The sequence below is a fragment of the Notechis scutatus genome, chromosome 2 (genome assembly GCF_049901735.1).
Source record: "Notechis scutatus isolate UNSWTSFEM ecotype Mainland chromosome 2, rNotScu1.2, whole genome shotgun sequence".
Classification (NCBI taxonomy): domain Eukaryota; kingdom Metazoa; phylum Chordata; class Lepidosauria; order Squamata; family Elapidae; genus Notechis; species Notechis scutatus.
Genome location: NC_142010.1, coordinates 253462342 through 253483487, shown reverse-complemented (window position 1 = coordinate 253483487; position 21146 = coordinate 253462342). Strand labels below are relative to the sequence as shown.

Genomic DNA, 21146 nt, shown 5'->3' with positions numbered 1-21146 from the left:
ATCTTCTATTTGTTTATTTGAGTCTATATTTATGTAATGAACTATTGTCCACAGAATGGCAGTTGAGCGAAGAGCAGTATGACCCAAAGGAATTCTAGGATCTAGATGATGATGAAAATGATGATTGGTGGATTTTATTTCTCAATTTGTATTTTTCCTTCATGCTCAGAGCACACTTGAGAGGGTTAGTAGTAACAATCAATCAATCAACAAACATACAATAAACATGAACAGTTAATATCTGACAACAGCATTAACCAATCTGAATTAAAACGGTTTAGCTATACGGTCCAATATATATTTCTTTCATTGCCACATTATGAGTTCTTTGTAGATACTTCTCATAACCTACTTAAATGCACTTCTTTGGCATTAGGTCTGCTGTGTTATGAGGATTTATATCATGTAGTATTTTACACACGTAGAAATCAGAATACAATTTTTATGCATTCAGGCATCTGGGAATCTCTCAAGGCTATTTCATAGTTCTTGACTGAATTACTGATTCCTTCAGCCACTGAATACAAGAGATTGAAATAGTTGCATGCTGAAGGAGCAAAATGTTATCCTAAGTGCATATTAAATGAAATTTTATAAATTTTTATTTATTATTTCTGAGACTTTCCTGTATTCTACTCCATTTTATAAAACCCACGCACAAGGAAAGATTGGTTTATTTAATACTCAACAACTGTTCTATCATTTCAGACAAAAATCTGAATGTAATGAGAAGATTTAGAAGCTTTCTTGCTGATGAAATCCAATATATTTTATGAAAAACATTAAGGGACAGACTAAGGGTCAGTGGTAATGAAAGAAGAATCTTGCCTACTCTGGCCATCAATGCCTGTAAGCAAGAAACAATGGTCTACATAAGGGTTCCAAATTATTATTGGGAACAAGAGTTGATGAATTTATTCAAGTTTCTTTCCAAACCTTGGCAATCATCTTAACAATTACTTCTGCTTAAATTGGACAAGCTACTCCGATTTATCCAGCTTACTGTTATGATTACAGTTATGTTCTTTAAAAAAATCTAGGAAGGAATATGTTTATTCCACATAACTATTATAAAATAACTATCATAAAAATGGCATCTGCTTAAAATTTTGTGTGTGTTTTCATAGGTACATCAGACCACTGAAACTGACTCCAATGTACGTCTATATAGCTCTGTCCACACAGTTCTGCCTAAAAGTCCGTCCTTTCCCCAAATTCAGCCCTTCTAGAGTACAAGCATCCAAACAGATACTCTTTAGTACTTCCAGAAAGGGCTATGAGTTTTCTTGGTTTGATTTTGACCAGCAGGAAAAGAAACTCCAGAGTTTCTTCCTGTTCTGTTCACTTCATCAAAATCCAATAAAGGAATTAAATGAAGCGACACTATTATATACGGTTACCTAGATCTTGACCTAGTAATTGATTTGATATCCTTCTTGTCATCATCTAACTTCTTGTCCTCGGAAGCTTTCGTGTCCTGGAGGTTCTCATCTCCTTCGTCATCTGATTTGATTTCAGAACTCCCTGAAGATATGCTTTGCCCTTGAAGTCCAGTTGGCATGCCTGAGAAGAAATGAACAGAAGCATAGGTCTGTATGCGGGCGTTCGTACAACACATGTATGAACATGCATATCCCAAATAGTAACAATGTTTAAGAGTTGTGTGGGTGCTACACTAACAACCTACTTGCATTGCAAAAAGAAAAAAAGACAGTCCATTTAATGAAAACAGCTACTAAATAGCAATAGCACTTAGATTTATATACTGCTCCATGGTGCTTTCAGCTCTCTGTGAGCAGTTTACAACGGCAGCATATTGCCCCCAACAATCTGGGTCCTCATTTTCCATTGTTTCAAGGATAGAAGGCTGAGTCAACCTTGAGCCGGTCAGGATCGAACTCAGTGGGCAGAGTTAATCTGCAATACTGCATTCTAACCACTGCACCACCATGACTCTTTTAAACCTGTTTCTAAATAGTTTTGAAAGAAAACTATTAAAAGAATAGAAAATAAATTAAATAAATATAGTTTTAAAAGAAAAAAATTGCTTTCTATGAAATACAGTTTTCCGCCTGTCGCTGGTGTAGAGTTTGTGGTAGGAGCAGTATTTTGGCTAGAAATACACTTGTTTCTTCCGCTCTTTTCTAGAAAAAGAAGAGAGGCACCATGAAAAGGCTTCCATGAGTATTTCTCACATCTTACTCAGGAAAGTTCCAGAGCTACAGGTAGAGATGAACAGACACTTTCCATTCTATTACTGTTGCCTTCTTTCTTTAACATTGAAAGTGGGTTTCATGAAGTCATATTCAATGCAGATTTTTTTTCTTTTTGCACTCCTTCATCTTCTCATCATCTGATAATCCCCCCCAAAACAAGAAGAACTTGCTGCAAGCGAGAATACTTCCCCCTAACATTTAAAAGTAAGGTAACAATCACCACTACCACTGCTGTCTTCAACTAGCTTGAGAACCACTGTTCTACAGCGCTTTCCTTGAACAAAGTAATTAGATCTCTTTTTGTAAACAAGTCTCTCAAATTCCATCAGGAGTTTCATTTGTGCCTGTTCTGTTGGAACAATCCCAATTTTTTTTTATCTATGGAGCAGACTGGCTGGTTAGGAATGCTAAAAGTGTTAGGGGAAACTGGAGATTAGGTAATTCCTATTTGTTCTTTTAGAGCAAGTATGGGAGACCCATAGGCCCACTGATTTCTCTTCTGTAGCTACCAATTGCCAATATTCAGCAATATTGTTTTTCATCATTTTGTCTCAGGATGTAGAGAGGCAACCCCAACAATGGGAAAATGAACAGTCCCCACCAACACCTCACCACAAATTTCAATCCTGCTGGTCTGCTTCCAACTACTGAGCCATTGTTCCCTTTGAAAGTCCTACAGGTAGGCCTTGATATATAACCATTCGAACTTACAACAGTGCTGAAAAACGTGACTTGCAACCAGTCCTCACACTTATGATCATGGCAGAATGCCTGCCGTCATGTGATTGCAATCTGGGTGCTTGGCAACCAATGTGCAACTTATGACAATTGCAATACCCTACAGTCAGGCAATCACCATTTGCAACCTTCCCAGATGTTTTGATGGCAGCATGATGATTGCATTTCACCCAATCAATCATTCAATGAAACAATCGATCGATATTCTGTTTGTTTTGATCCCAATTTCAATCTTAGGCAATGTTTTTTTGAAGATTTCATCATGTTTCAGAAAGAATTATTTAAGTGTAGAGCGAAATAAATGTGATTGTGCACGCCGGGATATTAGGTTTTAACATGCCACCTTTAATAATTCAAATAATAATTCAAGCCACATTGATAACTAATCTGGCAAGTTATCATCAATTTACCTCTCCATATAAAAAAAAATCAATTTACCTCTCCATATATATAAAAAAATCAATTTACCTCTCCATCTATATGGAGTCTTTCAGTAGGGGTGTGATTTGAATACAGAACAAGTCCACTCCTTCTCCGTGGCTACCCTCTTGACATATGAAGCCTGCTGTCATAGAATTGGTAGTATAGATCAGGGGTCTCCAACCTTAGCAACTTTAAGACTTGTGGACTTCAACTCCCAGAATTCCTCAGCCAGCTTTGCTGGCTGAGGAATTCTGGGAGTTGAAGTCCACAAGTCTTAAAGTTGCCAAGGTTGGAGACCCCTGGTATAGATTATATCAATCAAAGCACATGACCAAGCAATATTGTTGTCAGTGTTGGTATGCTACCAGTTTGGAGCGGTTCGCCCAAACTGGTAGTAAAAAAAAGCCTCCGACAGTCAACCGAGAGGAGAAAGAAGAGAAAAGCGCAGGATCGGCCCTCCTACTGGCCCTGTGCTTTTCTCTTCTTTATCCTCTTAGCTGATTGGGGCTGCAGGCCTCAGCTGGGAAAGCTGCGTGCGTGTGTTAGGTGCACACGCATGTGCGCTTGATCACCGAACTGGTAGTGGAAGAGGTAGATTGCCACTGATGGTTGTTGTAGATACCTCGGTAAGGATCCGGAGGCTGGTTTAAGTCAGGAGATGTTGCAGACTGCACTGGCAGCTGTGGAACAGGAACTTGGTTCGGCACAAGCGAATGGCTGCCACGGAGGCCAACGGCATCTTCACGATGAGCCCCAACCTGCAAGAGAAGAAGGAAGGAAAGGTGTAAACAGGACCGTTTTAAGCCATTGGGTCTCCTATTCAATAGCTTGGGGAGATGCTGGAAAGAAACACAGGCATTTATACATCATGGCAAAGTTTCCTTGTAGCTTTTCACTAGAGGGCGCCGAGGCACTGTGATAGGTATATATTGTATGTATGTACAAAAAAAAAAACACTTAACAGTCAGTAAGGCGCTGTGAAGCACATTTAGTGACAAACACAGCAAAGGAGCTCAGGCAGGTAAAACATCAAATTGTCTCTCCCAGGGTACTGCAATAGAGAGGCTGATTCGTACCCATCTGTCTTCTATCATGTCCGCCAACAGATCTGACAATTATCTTAATGCCCATATGCTTAATTGTGGGCTTCTCAATTCCCTCACTGCTATCAGAAATCCTGCAGGAATTTCAATTTGGCATCCAACTTCCCTTTTAAGGGGACAGGATTCTTGGGCAAGCCACTTTCTCCCTGTTTTTTTCTCTACTTTTATAATGCCAGCTAAGCTTCTGACAAGGCAACTAGTGAAGCATTGCAAAAACTCCCTACTACACGATTTGTAGTAGTAGTGGTAGTAGCAGTACTAATAGTATCATCATTGCCATCCCATCCATCCTCCCTGGCTTTCCAGAAACCAGAAGCCCAGATCCAGAGTAAATTAATCTTCTCTATTCTATCATTAGCCATAAATTCCAGCTCCAAGCTGGAGATGCTCTTGCCAATATCATGACTCCAGATAATATATCTATCAAAATTTTATTAACCACACCACTACGGCCATCATTGTAGGCGTGAAGGTGTCGGGGTAATGGCGCTGTTGGCATAATTGATGGAACTAGCTAAATGGAAACATTTTTTTTGTTTTCTGTTTTTGTATGGCACAATGTTCAGTGTGTCTGTTAAGTTAAGCCGGTTACAGGATTAAGAAAAGATACTTAAGGGCACTATGTTATTTTTTTACACAATGCAGGCTGTACTCAATACGATAAGACAACTTACTCAAGGTTTAGCCATTCAAAACACTGACTCAACAGAAGCGCTATTTATGTACCACTGCCACTATTATTGCTGTTGCCACTACAGCTATCACCAATGTGTCTACAATGATTAGGTGTTGTACAAACATTAAACAACAAGAAAAAGCTCTGCTTGCAAGCCCTCAGGAAGTAGACGTATACAGGAGGAAGAGGGGAAGGGACAACTAGGAGAACAAAGCCAATCTGATAGGCTGTGATGGTGTGATGCATTATGGTAGGAGCTGCTGTTGAAAAATCAGGTGTAATGGTTCAAAGAACTGAAAAGGAAAGAAACTTTGGGTGGAAAGAAACATGATAATCCTTAATTTAGCCAAAATACTGGGTTCAAGAACAGGAAAGACCCCAAAGGGTCATGTAAAGTTAGAAAATAAAATAGATGTTTGACCAGCCATCTTGCATGGCAATTAGGTGGGAAGAAAGACTTTGACTAAGCACGTTAATGAAGACCTCAAAAACTTCTTGAAAGGTTGGTCTCATCTTCTTCAACAATCAGAAAACTCAAGGAGGTAGCAGTGTGTAGAATTCTGCTATGTTGTACTTAAACAAGGGAATACTCTTAAAATCATTCTATGCTCTTTCAAACCAGTCTTCTCTAATGTCGAATTCTTTCTTTCTTTCTTTCTTTCTTTCTTTCTTTCTTTCTTTCTTTCTTTCTTTCTTTCTTTTTCTTTCTTTCTCTTTCTTTTTGTCTGTCTGTCTTTCTTTCTCTCTCTTCCTTCCTTTTTTACTCCTCCCTCCCTCCCTTCCCTTCCCTCTTTCTACTGTATGTTGCCCATTTTCATGACTTGTGTTGGGCCACAGTCCCATTATCCCAGCCACTGGTTACACTAATAGGAATTGCAAACATCAGGTTAATTGCAAATATTAGGTTAAGGTCCAAGCATGCATTTCTTTTAAAAATGCAATAATTATTTTTCACACTTTTATTTTGAACATGAAGACCTTGATTTCTTTGCATTCATTTTTTTAGTCAAACACGTCCTCATCTTAATCCTACTTTGAATGGTTTCATTATAGACCAGTAGTAGTTACATAGCACTGTGGGCCCAACTCCAAAGAGCTGTTGTGGAGTGCAAATGTGGCACCAGGTGCATCTTTTCCTGGACAGGAAGCTTCCCTCTGCTTTTGGGAAAAGATGTGGTGGCTTGCTTGCTTGCTTCCATCAAGGCAATTCTAGCAGGACAGGTAGTCCTCGGCTTATGAACACACGTGAGCCCAAAATTTCTGTTGTTAAGTAAGACATTTGTTAAGTGAGTTTTGCCCCATTTTACAACCTTTCTTGCCACACTTGTTAAGTGAAACACTGCAGTTGATAAGTTAGTAACCTGGTTGTTAAGTGAATTGGGCTTCCCCATTGACTTTGCTTGTTGGAAGGTCGCAAAGGGGGAACATGTGAGTTGGGACACAGCAACTATCATAAATGTGAACCAGTTGCCAAGCATCTGAATTCTGATCATGGGGATGCTACAAAGGTTGTAACTGTGAAAAACAGTCATAAGTCACCTTTTCCAGTGCCGTTGTAACTTTGAATGGTCACTAAATTAAACTGTTGTAAGTCGAGGATTACCTGTATACCAAATCCAATGCAATAAGAACAACATACAATATACAATAAAAGAAAAAACACACACACACATATACACACACACACACACACGGGATTCGGTGGCTCAGTGGCTAAGATGCTGAGCTTGTTGATCAGGAAGGTCGGCAGTTTGGCAGTTCGAATCCCTAGCGCTGTGTAACGGAGTGAGCTCCTGTTACTTGTCCCAGCTTCTGCCAACCTAGCAATTCGAAAGCACGTAAAAAATGCAAGTAGAAAAATAGGGACCACTTTGGTGGGAAGGTAACAACGATCCGTGCGTCTTCAGCGTTTAGTCATGCTGGCCACATGACCACGGAGACGTCTTTGGACAGCGCTGGCTCTTCGGCTTTGTAACGGAGATCAGCACCGCCCCCTAGAGCCAAAAATGACTAGCACGTATGTGTGGGGGAACCTTTTCCTTGAACATCACACACACACATACACTACAGATTCAATAATTAATATCATTTTCTTGACATTCTAGCCAGTTCCAAAGTATGAGAGACATCATAGAGAACGCCCACTTTTGATCTTCCTCTTACCACATCTGCAACAGACCTTCTTTGTATTCTCAATTGATCCAGATCTTGCAATACTAACAGCCTAAGCCATATAGGGCTTAAACCAGCTCTTGAATTAGCTTTGAAGAATTTTAGAGAGATGCTGTACTTGCTTCCTAAATGCTGCACTCTGAAGGACCTTTGGGGGATCAAGTCCAAAGTACTTCACACTCTTATAACAATTTTTACTAATATTCTGAATTCACCAACTCAGAAACAAGTGTAATTTTACGTGCATACATACAATGAGCAAAATTAAAAACACGGATAGATAATGATAAAGGATGATGAATGGTACTTTATTTCAATGTAATTTCCTGTTAAATCTAGCATTTAACCCATTTATTTCTTACGCTGGATCTTCAAGAAAAAAGAAATGAGGCATAATGACATAAAAGGGCAATCCAATGTGACAATTAAAAACTCTATCTAAGCCTTGTCATTCTGGTTGACAAATAAAACTTAAACCAGAGTTTCTTAATCTTGGCAAGTTTAAGACGTATGGACTTCAACTTCCAGAATTCTGGGAATAGAAGGCTACATGTCTTAAAGTTGCCAAAGTTGAAGGATATTGAGTGAGACATTTAACATTCCAAACAATTATCTCTTTCAATTCATGGGTGGAGGTAATGTAAGAATTTTATCTGGTTTGGTCTTTCATTGTGACACAGACTGGGGGGAGGGGAAGAGAAAGGAACATATTACTCGGGCAAGGATTTTTGAGAGATGTAAAAACTTTCCAAAAGTTTTAAAGGTATAGCACCTCAAATTAAATCTTCTAAAGAAGATTTCAAAATTTCAGGTTTTGAGAGGATGGTTTTCGGTGATCGAGAAAGTTATTTAGATTCCAGAATTAAGAACAGGAGGCAAAGGAGATCATACACAGCTATTTTAGTCAGATTACCTGCCAGATTTGATCTGGTCTGGGGAAAAAAAATCTGAATGGCCACTTGATAGGAGAGCATGAAGAAACAGAAAATAGATATTGTTTCTATCCAGTAGTCATTCAGGTATCTATGGGCCAAATCACCGTACAACAGGGACAAAGAACTCATCCAACCATAAGCTGCTATTACTAAATAAGGCACCCCTCATCCTATACCTGTTCATTTGAAGTTTATTACTTAAGTGTAGGACTGTACACTTTTCTCTGTTTTTCCCCCCATTTCATTTCATCCCACTTTCCGAACTATCAAAATTATTTTGATTATTGTTTCTATTCAGTATAGCATTAGCTATCCCAGGTGATTCCATGTCATCTGCAAATTTGATAAGCATTCCTTCCACCTCTTCCTCTAAGTCATTAATGCAAATTTCAAGAGTAGAAGATACCTCTCTCCAAGTTGATGCACAACCATGAGCATCTGAATATGTTTTTTCAAGCCAGGTATGCAGGTACTTAATTGTCATGCTGTTCATACCATGAAATAAGAGACACCTTGGTGGAAATTAGGCTTCCACCTCCCTGAAGATGGAAGGGAAGGCTGGGAGGAGAAGGTTGTAGTTTTTCAAGAGATTATACCCATAAGTATTTTGAAAAAAAATTGAGAGGGGAACAGAGAAGAATTGAAGAATGCAAAAAGTTTCCTTGCATTTTAAGAAGTAATCTGCCAAAGTGATATGGTTTACATCAAGGATCTTCAAACTTGACAGCTTTAAGACTTGTGGACTTCAACTCCCAGAATTCCTCCTCCAGTCATGTTAGCTCAGGAATTGTGGGAGTTGAAGTCCACAAGTCTTAAACTTGCCAAGTTTGAAGACCCTTGGTTTACATGAAGTGAAAAATTCCACGAGTATGGATGTCAAGTAACCATAGTTGTATCAAATCAAACCAGAATTTTGTCGTGTCCATGCTATGAAAACAAGCAAGCTCCAATCTGTAAAAGTCAATTCAAAGTATTTTTTTTCTTACTCTACGCAGACATGCCTTTATTTACCGGGCTTATATGCTGCTCCAATCACTGACTAGGTCTCAGCTCTTTACAATCTTACTATTATGTAAACAGAATTAAAACAGGTATGTGTATATACCTAGAAATATACACATCAAACCGGCAAACATTCACAAAGTAATAATTGACATATGAAACAGTCTTCTTAAACCTTAACTGTGCTACTGAAATACACAATACTAATGCAGTACAGGCCTGTTTTACTTAACATTTATTACATTTATGTAATAAACCATGTTTTACTTAACATTTATTACATTTATGAATCCCAACGGTACTGAACAAGTTTGACCCTTCAGGGGGATACTATTCCAAGGGTTGCGGGCAGCGATTAAGAAGACCCTATTCCAAGTTCTCTGTAGATGATAATTTTAAGAGAGGGGATCCATAGCAGCTTTTTCTTCCTGGCCTAAATAGTTGGGTAGAATTTTTGGGATAAGAGTCCCCAAATATGTATATGAAGGGATAGAGAATTAGGAATATTCAGGTTGAGAAATCATTTTGCTGTTCTGCATTTATCGTAACTGGTGGCTTGTCTACATCTCTGGTTTTATGGCCCATTCTTCTTCAGATCTTGGATTTGAGCAAAATCTGATTTTTCTGTTCATGGAAGAAAGCCAAAAAGAAAGATAATGGAGGAAAATGTTGAATTTTTAAAAAATGAATATTTTCTACCATTTGGGCTTCATGGCCAACAAGAGGGTTGTGACGGCTATTCTTCTGGATGAGTAATTATTTTTCATTATGTTTTTGGAAGATTTGATTCCTGCTTGCTTTATAATACATGATCTAGGTCTTTTATTATTATGTGTATATTTTTGATTGAAACTAAGGACTTGGGAATTTGTAGGCCATTCAGAGATACTTGATTGGACTGGCCCATAAGACAAGTAAGTAAATAAATAAGTAAGTAAGTAAGTAAGTAAGTAAGTAAGTAAATAACAAATGAGAGGAACAGTGGAAACATATTTACAATAACAGAGGAAGAAAAAAGACTCTCACTAAGACTGTTTCATATGTCAATTTATTCAACCATGTGATGAGCAAACGTATCCACAAAACGAAGAAAGATCTGAGTTATTCAGCTCCCTTTTCAAATAATAAATATGAATGTTTTGCCAAGTGCTGATTGCTCTACTTCTATGTAGTTTGAGAAGAGTCGAAAGGTCAGCCTGGGCCATGATCAAGCTACTTTTTGCAGGCCTTGAAGACTTCCAGATGTTGAGAGCCTAATTTATTTCTGAAGAAATGGCAAATAATTATGGCAAGGCCGGATGATGTAAAGGAATCCACGCAGTCCTGCTCTGGTATCATTTGTCTATGTAGAAATCAGCTTTGTGCTGAGTCAGTTTGTCAGGCTCAGAATGATTTATTTGGCCTTCTGATGGGTTATCCTCGCACCTGCCGGCTGATATCTTTTCAATGCTAATGTCGGAAATGGTGAAGATGACAAAATGAGAATTAGTTTGGTCTAGTGGTTAAAGTGCTGAAACCAGAGAGCCTGTGAGCTCCCGTCCTGCCTTAGGCATGAAAGCCAGCTGAGTGACTTTGGGCCGGATGCTCTCCGTCAACCCAGCCCATCTCACAGGGTTGTTGTTGTGAGGAAAATAGGAGGAGGAAGGAGTATCCGGTATGTTTGCTGCCATTTGTTACTTACTCATAAAGTAACAAGGGCAAGAAAGAAATCGAACCACAAACAAACAAATAAATAAATGTGATTTGGATCATCTGAGATCAAGGTAGTGGTTCTCGCAGTTTTTCTCTTCGATTGTGATTCTCTCCTGGAATTAACTGACTTCTTCTCAGAACATTTCATTTCAGAACATTTTCAACTAAATGTTATCTATAGTCTCTCTCTTTTTCTCTCTGTTCCTTGAGTCAATTTTTGACATCTAGTGACTGTGTGGACAAGTCCCTGAAGTTTTTGGATGTGGTCTGCCACTGCCTCCTTCCTAGAACTGAGAGGGACTGGCTCAAAGCCACCCAGCTGGAGTCTCTAGCCTGATGCCTTAACCACAATACCAAACTGGCTCTCCAAATTATATCTCGAGAAGGATAAAAACAAATTATTCCAGACATATTTGGATTCACTTAATTCAGATTGCCCAACTAGGTAACGGTGCTTAGCAGACTTGGGCCGATCTCAAAAAATGAACCAGAATAAAACCTGGTTTATGCTTGGATGGAAATCAACCAAGAAATAAATCTCAGGGCTACAGGGAAGATTGGAAAATTGTAAACCTTCTTTGAAAAATGGCAAAGACCACTTCATTGTTGCCAATTAAACTACATAGACATATCCACATAGTCTTGTGAGTTGAGCTGAACTTAAGCAAACCTTTATCGTCACCAACATCCTTTAAAAAAAAAGAGTATCCAAGAGCCGTGGTGGCACAGTGGTTAGAGTACAGTACTGCAGGCTACTTCTGCTGCCTGCCGGTTGCCTGCAATTTGGTAGTTCGAAGCTCAAAATGGACTCAGCCTTCCATCCTTCCGAGGTAGGTAAAATGAGGACCCAGATTGTTGAGGGCAATATGCTGACTCTGTAAACCTCTTAGAGAGGGCTGTAAAGCTCTGTGAAGTGGTATATAAGTCTAAGTGCTCTGGCTCTTGCACTCCATGATTTGCATCATTCCCAGATGAAAGTGGGTTGGTGATAAGTTAAACACTGTTCAGAACAAAATTCCCCTCTCCTGGTCTGGGATTTTATTAACACTCCTATTTCTTTCAGTCTTTGCTGGCAGTCCTATCAGCCAGAAGGAATTCTTTCTTTTGATGTACATCAACTCAACTCAATCAGTGGAAGAACTTGCCTCCAGAAATTGTGAATGTTCCAACACTGGAAGTTTTTTAAAAAGACTGTTTGGGTGGGGGGTTGGACCAGATGACCTACAAGGTCCCTTCCAATTATCTGTTATCTGTTAATCAGATATTGGATAACCGTTTGTCTGAAGTGGTGTAGGGTTTCCTGCCTAGGCAGGGGGTTGGACTAGAAGACCTCCAAGGTCCCTTTCAACTCTGTTATTCTATTCTAACTGCCTTCAAGATCCTTTGATGTTTTGCTGGGGGACATCTCAGTCACCTACCTGATGCAAAGAGGAAAAAGTCAGTGAGATGGACAGGTGAACTTTCATTTACTTCTCCCTACTCTCACTTCTTTATTGATTCTATAACTTCAGCATAGCTGGAGATAAATTAGCAATGCAGTTTTGCCCGATCTAATGCCCAGCAAAGAACAGTAAAGTTGGCAATTAGGAGTATTTGTATATATAACTAAGGCCAGTACTGGGGTTAGCAAGAGGAGGAAGGAACAAAGACAGAAAACCTATTGGGGAGAGAATCTGACAAAAAGAGGCTTGGCAACGTAGAGGAAACCGAGTGCTCATTCTGGCTCATGGGCCTTGTAGTGAGGAATATTGAGTTACAGCACTTGATTTGGCTCAGGAAGCTTCTGTTTCTTGATCATTAAGATGCCACAAGAGCCCTTTTCTTCTTTGGTTACAAAGGACAACATGAAAACTACTCAGCTGTGAGGATCACTGCAGGTCAAACTAAACCAGGGATGAACTAAACGTTCCTTTAAATAGCTTATAAAACAGTTACTTACATTCCCCCTCCTTACTCAAAAATAATTGTCGAATCTGGATGAAGAGATTTTAAAACTTTTTCCATTCTTTCATTGTGGTACCGAGCTTTGCAAATCACTATTTGCTCCCAATGGCAGGTCCTTTTTATCTGCATATTGCAGGCACTATAGTGAGCAGATTTTGCTTGGGACTGCCAATAGATTAAAAAAAACAAATAGCAATCTATGTGAGGTCAATCTGGATTATACTTTGAAATAAGAAAAAAACACATACTCCCCCTATTAAGAGTAATATGCAGTCTGAACTAGAATGGCTTCAGCCAAGTAGCTCCAACTAACTTCCTTAATAATGTGTCTCATCAGATTGTCTATATTATAAAAGCAAGAAGAGATAAGAACTGATATACTGAAACTCATGGAGAGTACTGTCAATAAATAGCAGTCTAAATGGGCCTCCCTGCACTGAAGACAGTACAGTAAGACTGATCTCTAAGTAAATTTAAATAGGATTACAAGGTAAATGTATTTTCCTTTGCCAACTCCTAATGCATGACTTAAAGAAGTTACTAAAAAATTCTAATGAAAAAGAAAGCTCAGCTGAAAATAAATAAGATTATGGTCAGAAAAGCTTTCAACAGAGCAAGGGTGTCAAACTCGATTTCATTGAGGGCCGCATCAGGGTTGTGTCTGACCTTGGGGGGGCATGGTCAGCTTGACATCACTCGTGTTGGGGTGCCTGTGGTGGCCCAAGCACTCTGCCAGTGAAAACGGGCTCCCGAGCTCCGTTTTCAGCTGCAACGGCCTCCTGCAACCCTCTGCCAGTGAAAACAGAGCTCAGGAAGGCCGCCCTTCCAAGCGCCGTTTTTGCTGGAAGAGGCACCATGGGCTGGTCCTTCCCCATTTCCAGGGCCGCCCTGCAGGCCAGATCTAAGCATTCCCCCCCAGGCCGCATCCAGCCCCCGGGCCTTGAGTTTGACACCCCTGCTCCAGAGGCTGTTGTTGCTGTGTGCAAGATGGAATATGAACTGATTAAAAAAGCTGCTGCCCAAGGGCATTGAAATGTTCAGGTGTAGATGAACACAACTAAGAGAAAGGACCACAAACCTTTCCAATTCAGAAAGCTGCACTACGTGCAAACGTGAATGCATAGAGGGATGCTATGTAAAGCAAAAATGGTTTGCTGTCGGAAGAATGATTTTTCTCCCCGGTAATGTCTGGCTAGATAGGAACTAGCCCATATCAACTCCTTAGAACTTGACATAAGGACATCCACCATCAGGCACTTCAATTACCAAAGAAGCCACACCTTTACAAGAAGCACTTTAGTTATGGATGAAGATGATGGCCACGTTGCCTGTGGACAAAATGAATGAATGGGATCCTTCGTGTGAACTAATCTTGGCTGCCTCTCTCTTCTGTGGTTTATGGAGTCTGAAAATCTAGATGATAGTTTCCCCTGAGTTAAAGTTATTACTACTGAATGTCAAGTAATTGAACGGGAGAAGCAGAAGCCCTGCTTCAGCATCTCTCAATGGTTTTTGATATTAGGGCAATGCATGCTTTGAAAAATGATCAGTAAAAATGATTCAAGGCAGGATTGGCTTGTAATTGCATCTAGGCTCTGGAATTTCATTTGTTGCTTATATGTACACTGAGAGCTTATGTACTGGAGACAAATTCCTTGTATGTCATCACATTTGGCCAATAAAGAATTCTATTCTATTCTATTCTATTCTATTCTATCCTATCCTATCTTATCCTATCCTATCCAATCCATTCTATTTCTATTCTATGTCTATGCTATGTCACATAAGTGCATATCTGATTTCTTTACCAGTGGTGGCACAAAAGGTTTAGCAACCAAACTCAATGGTTCAATATGTAAAACAGAATCTTTCAGACAAAAATTTGGGGAAAAAACCCTTTAATCTGTCATATTCTCCATCTCTCTTTTGTCTCTGTAAACTGGATTCCCAAACTCAAAGCAGAAAGAAGGGCATTGGTAAACTTTCTAAAACTGAAGTTCTGAGCAATCAAGAACCTGCTATGTAAGTTTAACTTCAACTGAATCACAAGTATTTAAGCAAACAACTAGATTATTTTATTTGGCTTGTATATCTTTCTTGGCTTGGTTATCTTCTTGAACGTGGATTTTCCTTACACACAGTATTCACATGTCTATGTTTCTGTACTCTGGTGGTAGACTACCTCTGTACAAGCAAGCACAAGAAGCTTATTCACATTAATTCTTAGTATACATATTTGATACATGAGATCATTTGGCCCCAATAAACAGAGAAGGAAAAGTTGATGTATTCTCAGTTTAATTATGCAACCATTGATACAGAAAAATGTTTTTAGGTGTCTTTGAACTGTAATCTCCTCGTGAAATGTCAATTATACCTAACAATCTCAAAGGGCTAAATTTCAGTTTCGAGGACTCTGCCTGCTATCTGTTATATCAAAACAAAGAAACTTATTTGCTCTAAAGTGGAAAAAAAAATATTTAGTCCTAAAAGTGCATCTTTAAAAGTGGTAGGAAATACTCATCCAAATGTTAACTTTTATTACACCCAGATGGGCACTCTGAAGTTTGTGAATTGTGGGCAGCAGATAAAAGCTGTAAAAAATTAAAACAATGGAAGGTTTCTTATGAAGTTATGAGAAGTGTATTCGGCTGTTGCTTAAGGTTAACTCTTTCTTTCTAAGAGAACTTCAAACTTATTCTCATTTTTGCAATGTGATTTGAGAATTAAAACCAGTTCCCCGAAGAAAGAAAATGGGGAGCAAAATGGATGTATCTTTGGAATTTGGCATTCTCAACCAAAGAAAATATGGCAGTATTCACTTACTAAGTGCACAGCACAATTATACAACTCACAGCCTGGGAATCTACATTCAATCCTAATTGTATGTCTAATAAGATGCATTAAGCCCCAAGGATGCTTTTTCAAAAGGCAACTGGGCTTTGTTTTTCCTTGACGATGTTTCGCTTCTCATCCAAGGAGCTTCTTCAGTTCTGACTGAATGGTGGACCATGGATAACCTTGCAGTTATCTGATCGTTTGCACTCTTTCTGAGATTTGTTGAGGCCACTGGAGGTTTATCTCTGCCCTCAAGGTCACCTGAAGTGCGCAAATGGGTGTGGAATCTTCTTAGAACTGCTGAAAGGACTGTATAAAGTCCAGTTGCCTTTTGAAAAAGCACGATTGGGACAATCATGACCTAGATGATTGAGAATATCCATAGATATTAAGCTCCATTAAGTTTAATGGGGTTTAATACAAAATATCACCCATAGTTTTGCAGCTTGAGGCTTATACAACCTACCATATGACTTACTTCTGAATGGAACTATAGAAATACAGAATGGATCTCTAGAAGCATTAATACATTGGCTGTCAATGTTTATTTTAAGTTTCAGTCTTTCTGATGTATAATCATGTACAGGGGTGGGATTCAACATTTTTAACAACTGGTTCTGTGGGTGTGGCTTAGGTGGTGGGCATGGCTTGGTGGTCATGTGACTGGGTGGACATGGCTTGGTGGTCATGTTATTGGCTGGGTGTGGCCAACTCAATATCACTCACATCGAGGCACGCAACTCCTCGCCTGGCCTCTCATGACTGTGGAGATGCTGCAACAGTCCTAATTGTGAAAAATGGTCATAAGTCACTTTTTTCAGTGCCATTATAACTTTAAATGGTCACTCCACACAAGCAAAGTTCCAGCAAAGGAGGGAAAAAAAACTCCAGAGAAGTTCCTGAGACAGGAAGTCTAGTCCTCCCAAGAATGTAATAAGACGCAGTTTCTGTAAGCCACACCAGAATGTTTCCTTCCTGCCTTCCTTACAGGATTAGGCCAGTGATTTCTTCTAACAACCGGTTCTCCAAACTGCTTAGAAAGTTAACAACAGATTCTAGCCAATAGGTGTGAACTGGTAGAATCCCACCCCTGATCATGTATATATGTATATTCTCTTCTGGTAAGAGAACAGAAATAGATACAAGGAAAGGAAATCAGAGGGAAAAACTAAACTGTAAAATATTTTTAAGGAACAGCTAAGTTTAGTTAACCAAGCCACTCTAGCATCTTTCCAAGATTGGCATGTTTGTATCACACAACAATATACAATTAAACATTTTGTATTATATTTGGTTTTTGAAACAGAACCTTGTTCATTACCCTCATGTTCCAACACAATATAGGGAATCTGAGTGATTTTCAAGGCTTACCAAGACAAAATCACACAGACAAAAATTGTGTCTTAAAAGATTCTGAATGAAAAATACACGAGCAAACAACAGGAAGTATGTTGGGGATGGGTTGGAGGCTGGGGGGAGGGGGGGGGTCAGAGGAGGAGAGAAAAAAATCTCTAGGTCCAACAAAAGAAAGTTATTATTAGACTTTCAAGGATAACTAGCAAAATGTGCATTTTCTGCCGAAACTGCTGAAGTAGGCTTTTTTCTTTTGGTTTTCTCCCGATTTCTACATTCAGAATGCATTGGGAAAAAATTGCAATTATGCTACTATCAATCAAAGACGATGATGTCAACCAGTCTGTAGGTAAGCGGATTTCTGATGTAAACAGCATTGTAAAACATGCTGCACAAGACGTGTCTAATTTATGTAAGAAGTTTGCTAGTCTCAATCTGGTTTTTCTTCCTTTATTTGCAGTCCCTGACCAATGCAACACTGATTCAAAACCTAAAGTACAGAAAAACAAAACCTGAAACAATCAATATTGAAAAGAGAGTGCCAATTGACTTCTGCAAACCGTAGCTGCTGCAAGAAACATAGAGGTTGCCAAAATTAGGTCTGCGGAAGGAAAACCATAATCTCTTGCACAGAAAGGTGATTGCAATTTGTCACAATCAAGTTTACGTGTGCCAGGCAACATGGAAGTAGAATGGTGGTATAACAATACATGGATTACTGATTCAACCTCTGTATCTGGGCATGCATGTGTATGACCTTGGCATGGGAGATGGATCGGGTTTCTAAGGATCTGGGGAGACATGTTATATTTTGATAATTAAAGCAATTATTCACATTTTGGAGAATACAGCTAAACAGAAAAAAAGTATGAAAGATTCCTATGCACACGGTAGTCTCTTGACAACAATGTAAAATGAAATTGAAGTGGACATAATAATGAACGAGGAAAAGCTGGGGGAGAAAAAAAAAGAAAAGGCAAGAGAACATTGAAGTACATTACAAGAATCCAAGATCGTCCAAATATGTAAACTGGGTGGAAAGCCCGTTTTGTCTAAAGCCCTTATAAACTTCAAGTTTGTAATAAGAGAATAACGAAGGACACCTCACCAAAGTCAGGTTCTCACACTCTGCGCGCATGTTGTTGGTTCAAATTATTCACTCTTATTTAACCAAACTGAAAGTCTTTCATCTCCATGCTACACAGTAATAGTTTCCATATGAGTGGTGGCTAAGCTATAAATAAGATCAAAAGCAAAAGAAAGGACTTCGTTGTAACAAGGAGGGGGGGGTGAGTGTCTGTGAGTCAGTCTGAGCAGCATTAAATCAAGAAAAAAGAGAAAAGTTTTAACAGTTTTTTTAAAAAAAACCAAAAAAACAGAAAAGCACCACAGGGTTATAAACAGCTTTCTAAAAGCTTATGAAAATACATTCTGCGAATAGTGGTCATATGCAAAATCTATTTAGACCTAACTCAAAACTGGCAGAGCGGAGGGTTTCGTCAGTAAGAGAGAGAGCGAGGTAGAATGCCACGTTTTAAATCTAGGCAGAGACCAACTATAAATGGGTAGGTGGGGGGTGTGTGAGTGGATGGGAAGCAATTCTTGTCAGTCTTATATTTGTGCATGCTGTTAAAGAGAACACAGCATGGCACTGCTCCGTATATTTCTCCACGGTCTTTCTGTTTTGTTTTTAAGACAGGGCCGGGTGGGTGGCCTCAGGCACTCTATTGTCATTATTATTATTATTACGATTATTATTATTGCTCAACGCAGACCCATGAGCTCCAAGTAAAAGGATGTTTTATTTGGCACTGCAGATCAACTCAATGGCAAGAGCCAACTTCCCAAACTAATTTTCTTCTGGAAATGTAAAAAAAAAAAAAAAAGAATATTAAACTGGAGTCTCTACTGGACAAACAGATGTTAATAATAACCAACGGGCGTGTGTGTGTGTGTGGAGATGCATTTCCTCTGCTGTTTATAGACAGCAAATGGATGGTTTTGTAATGTTTTAATACATCGGAGGAGAGCTTTGTCTTTCAGGATGCGATTTTATGGAAGGTGCTTTCTCAGTCTACCATTTACGTTCATTTCCTGTGTTCCAAGAACACATTAATGGGGCATTCTGACATGCTTTGGATAACCCACAGGTTGCAACAACTGTTGTGTTGGAAAAAAGTGAGGAAAGCTATCAGAAGAAAGCTATTGTTTTTTTGTGCTGTCAGTACAATAAGGGCAGCGACATTCTGCCTACAGGGATAATTATTCATTTTATATACTGGTGGAATCAGGAGAGGTTCAAGGTCTGAAAAGCAAGAAGGTTAAGGATATTAGCATTCAGCTTCGAGTAACGACCTATTGATAAAAAATCACTGAGTAAAAATAAACCATGAAATTATGTAGTTGGTCAGATTATTTTCGTGTCTCAGCTCATTTCTCTTCCTTTATCCCACTCCCCACTTGTTTTTTCAGCACCTGTTGAATGGTGACCTCACCTCTACACCTTGAGATTCAGACATTTTACAAAAACGCCTTTTTAAACGAAAGCCAGCTGTTTCTCATCTCTTCTACAGGGGAAACAAGCATCAGGACAGTGCTGGAGAAAAGTTAACTCAGAGGCATCCATTATTCTCCAATAACTTTCACACACACCCAGCTGTACAACAAATCTGTCTGTATATAGAAAAACATGGATCAAGGGCTAATGTGAAATTAAAACTTGGAAATGGAATACTAGTATTTTAACAATGCGTCTAATTAGGTCGTTGGAAATGAATGAAATCATTGTATTAGGATTTTAAGTGTCTTTAAAAATAATGATTGGATTCCGCTTTTCCCCAATCAACAACACAATCCTTAAAAAAAAAGATCTTAAGTGTATAATATAATTACACAGAATTGGTAATACTAACTAAATTAGTTAATCCTTAAACATATAAAATGATTTGCTGCGGTTGCTTTTAAAATGCTCATTGTAGTGAGATGCTCATTGCCTTTTGTGAAAGAAGTCTTTTTTTTTTAATAAAAAAGCAGCATGATTACAATAACTACTTGTATTGTTATGATAATATTAAACAGGATATGTGAAGAGATTCTTACATTAATATGGTGAAGATGCAGCTTTTAAAATAATTTTAAATTGTTTTCTTCTTTTGATTTGGATACAAGTGCCAACCTGCCTCCCAACTGCTACGATATTTCCTAAGGGTGAATTATAAATTAATCTAATGTTGATGTTTAAATAAAACATGTCTACTACCATGTGGTTTTCCTATATGTTATCATACTGAAGGAATCAGGCACATTAACAGCGGCTTAAATACTAACTTAAAAGCAGGTTAGATTTAAGGATGTCGTTCTACAAACAGAATAAATTCTAATCACAGCATCCTAGAATGGCTCCTAAAATGAAATAAGAAATGACTTTTGCTGATTTAACATTCTCCAGTTTTATGAACCATTTTTCATTGCGCTGGATCCAGTTTTGGGGTGGGGGAGGTTGCAAATGAGGGGACAATTTAGATCTGAGAATTCTACTAAAATGACTCCTCGTGTATTCCACAAATTTCATTTTCTGTCATACTCAAAATTGCAATTTGACACTCTGGAAGGGCTTTGAAGAGAGGCTGTTACAGTCTTCAGTTATCTGAAATGCTATTTGCCCCCTATAAATGTCAAATTATTAGAATCTTCTTCAAAAATTATACTTGATGTACCCTCAACTTCTGAGTTAGGTAGACAGCAGCCAAAATATTGGCCCTTTTGAGAAGATGCTTCTGTATGTTACTATATAATGTATTGCCATGGTTTTTACAGTAGATACCAGGTAAAAAAAATATTTTCAGTTATCCAGACTATCTATTCTCAAAATAACTTTCTTCAGGCATACTTTTCAATAGAAGTCATAGTGGTATCATGTACATCATTATGCAGATGACATAAATTATGTAGTTTGTGTCAGTCATATGATCAGGTGAGTGATGTATAATATGCAACTTATAACAGGGCTGTCAAACTTGTTGCTAGCGGGCTGGATGCATCATGCGCTGGCCAC

At 38.7% G+C, this 21146-nt stretch overlaps 1 protein-coding gene across 24 annotated transcripts in view; it reads right to left on the bottom strand.

The window, feature by feature from the left end:
* The window catches only part of TCF4 (transcription factor 4), a 434610-nt gene that overhangs the window by 15815 nt on the left and 397649 nt on the right, over positions 1–21146 (bottom strand). For 17 of the 24 annotated variants that reach the window (XM_087958604.1, XM_087958616.1, XM_087958614.1 and 14 more), the window contains 2 exons: positions 4000–4135; positions 1401–1563 (listed from right to left, as the gene is read on the bottom strand). In XM_087958604.1, coding sequence (XP_087814730.1) covers positions 1401–1563; positions 4000–4135 — 299 coding nt within the window. The remainder of the gene's footprint in view (positions 1–1400; positions 1564–3999; positions 4136–21146) is intronic. The other 7 variants (XM_087958608.1, XM_087958602.1, XM_087958599.1 and 4 more) reach the window with 1 other exon arrangement.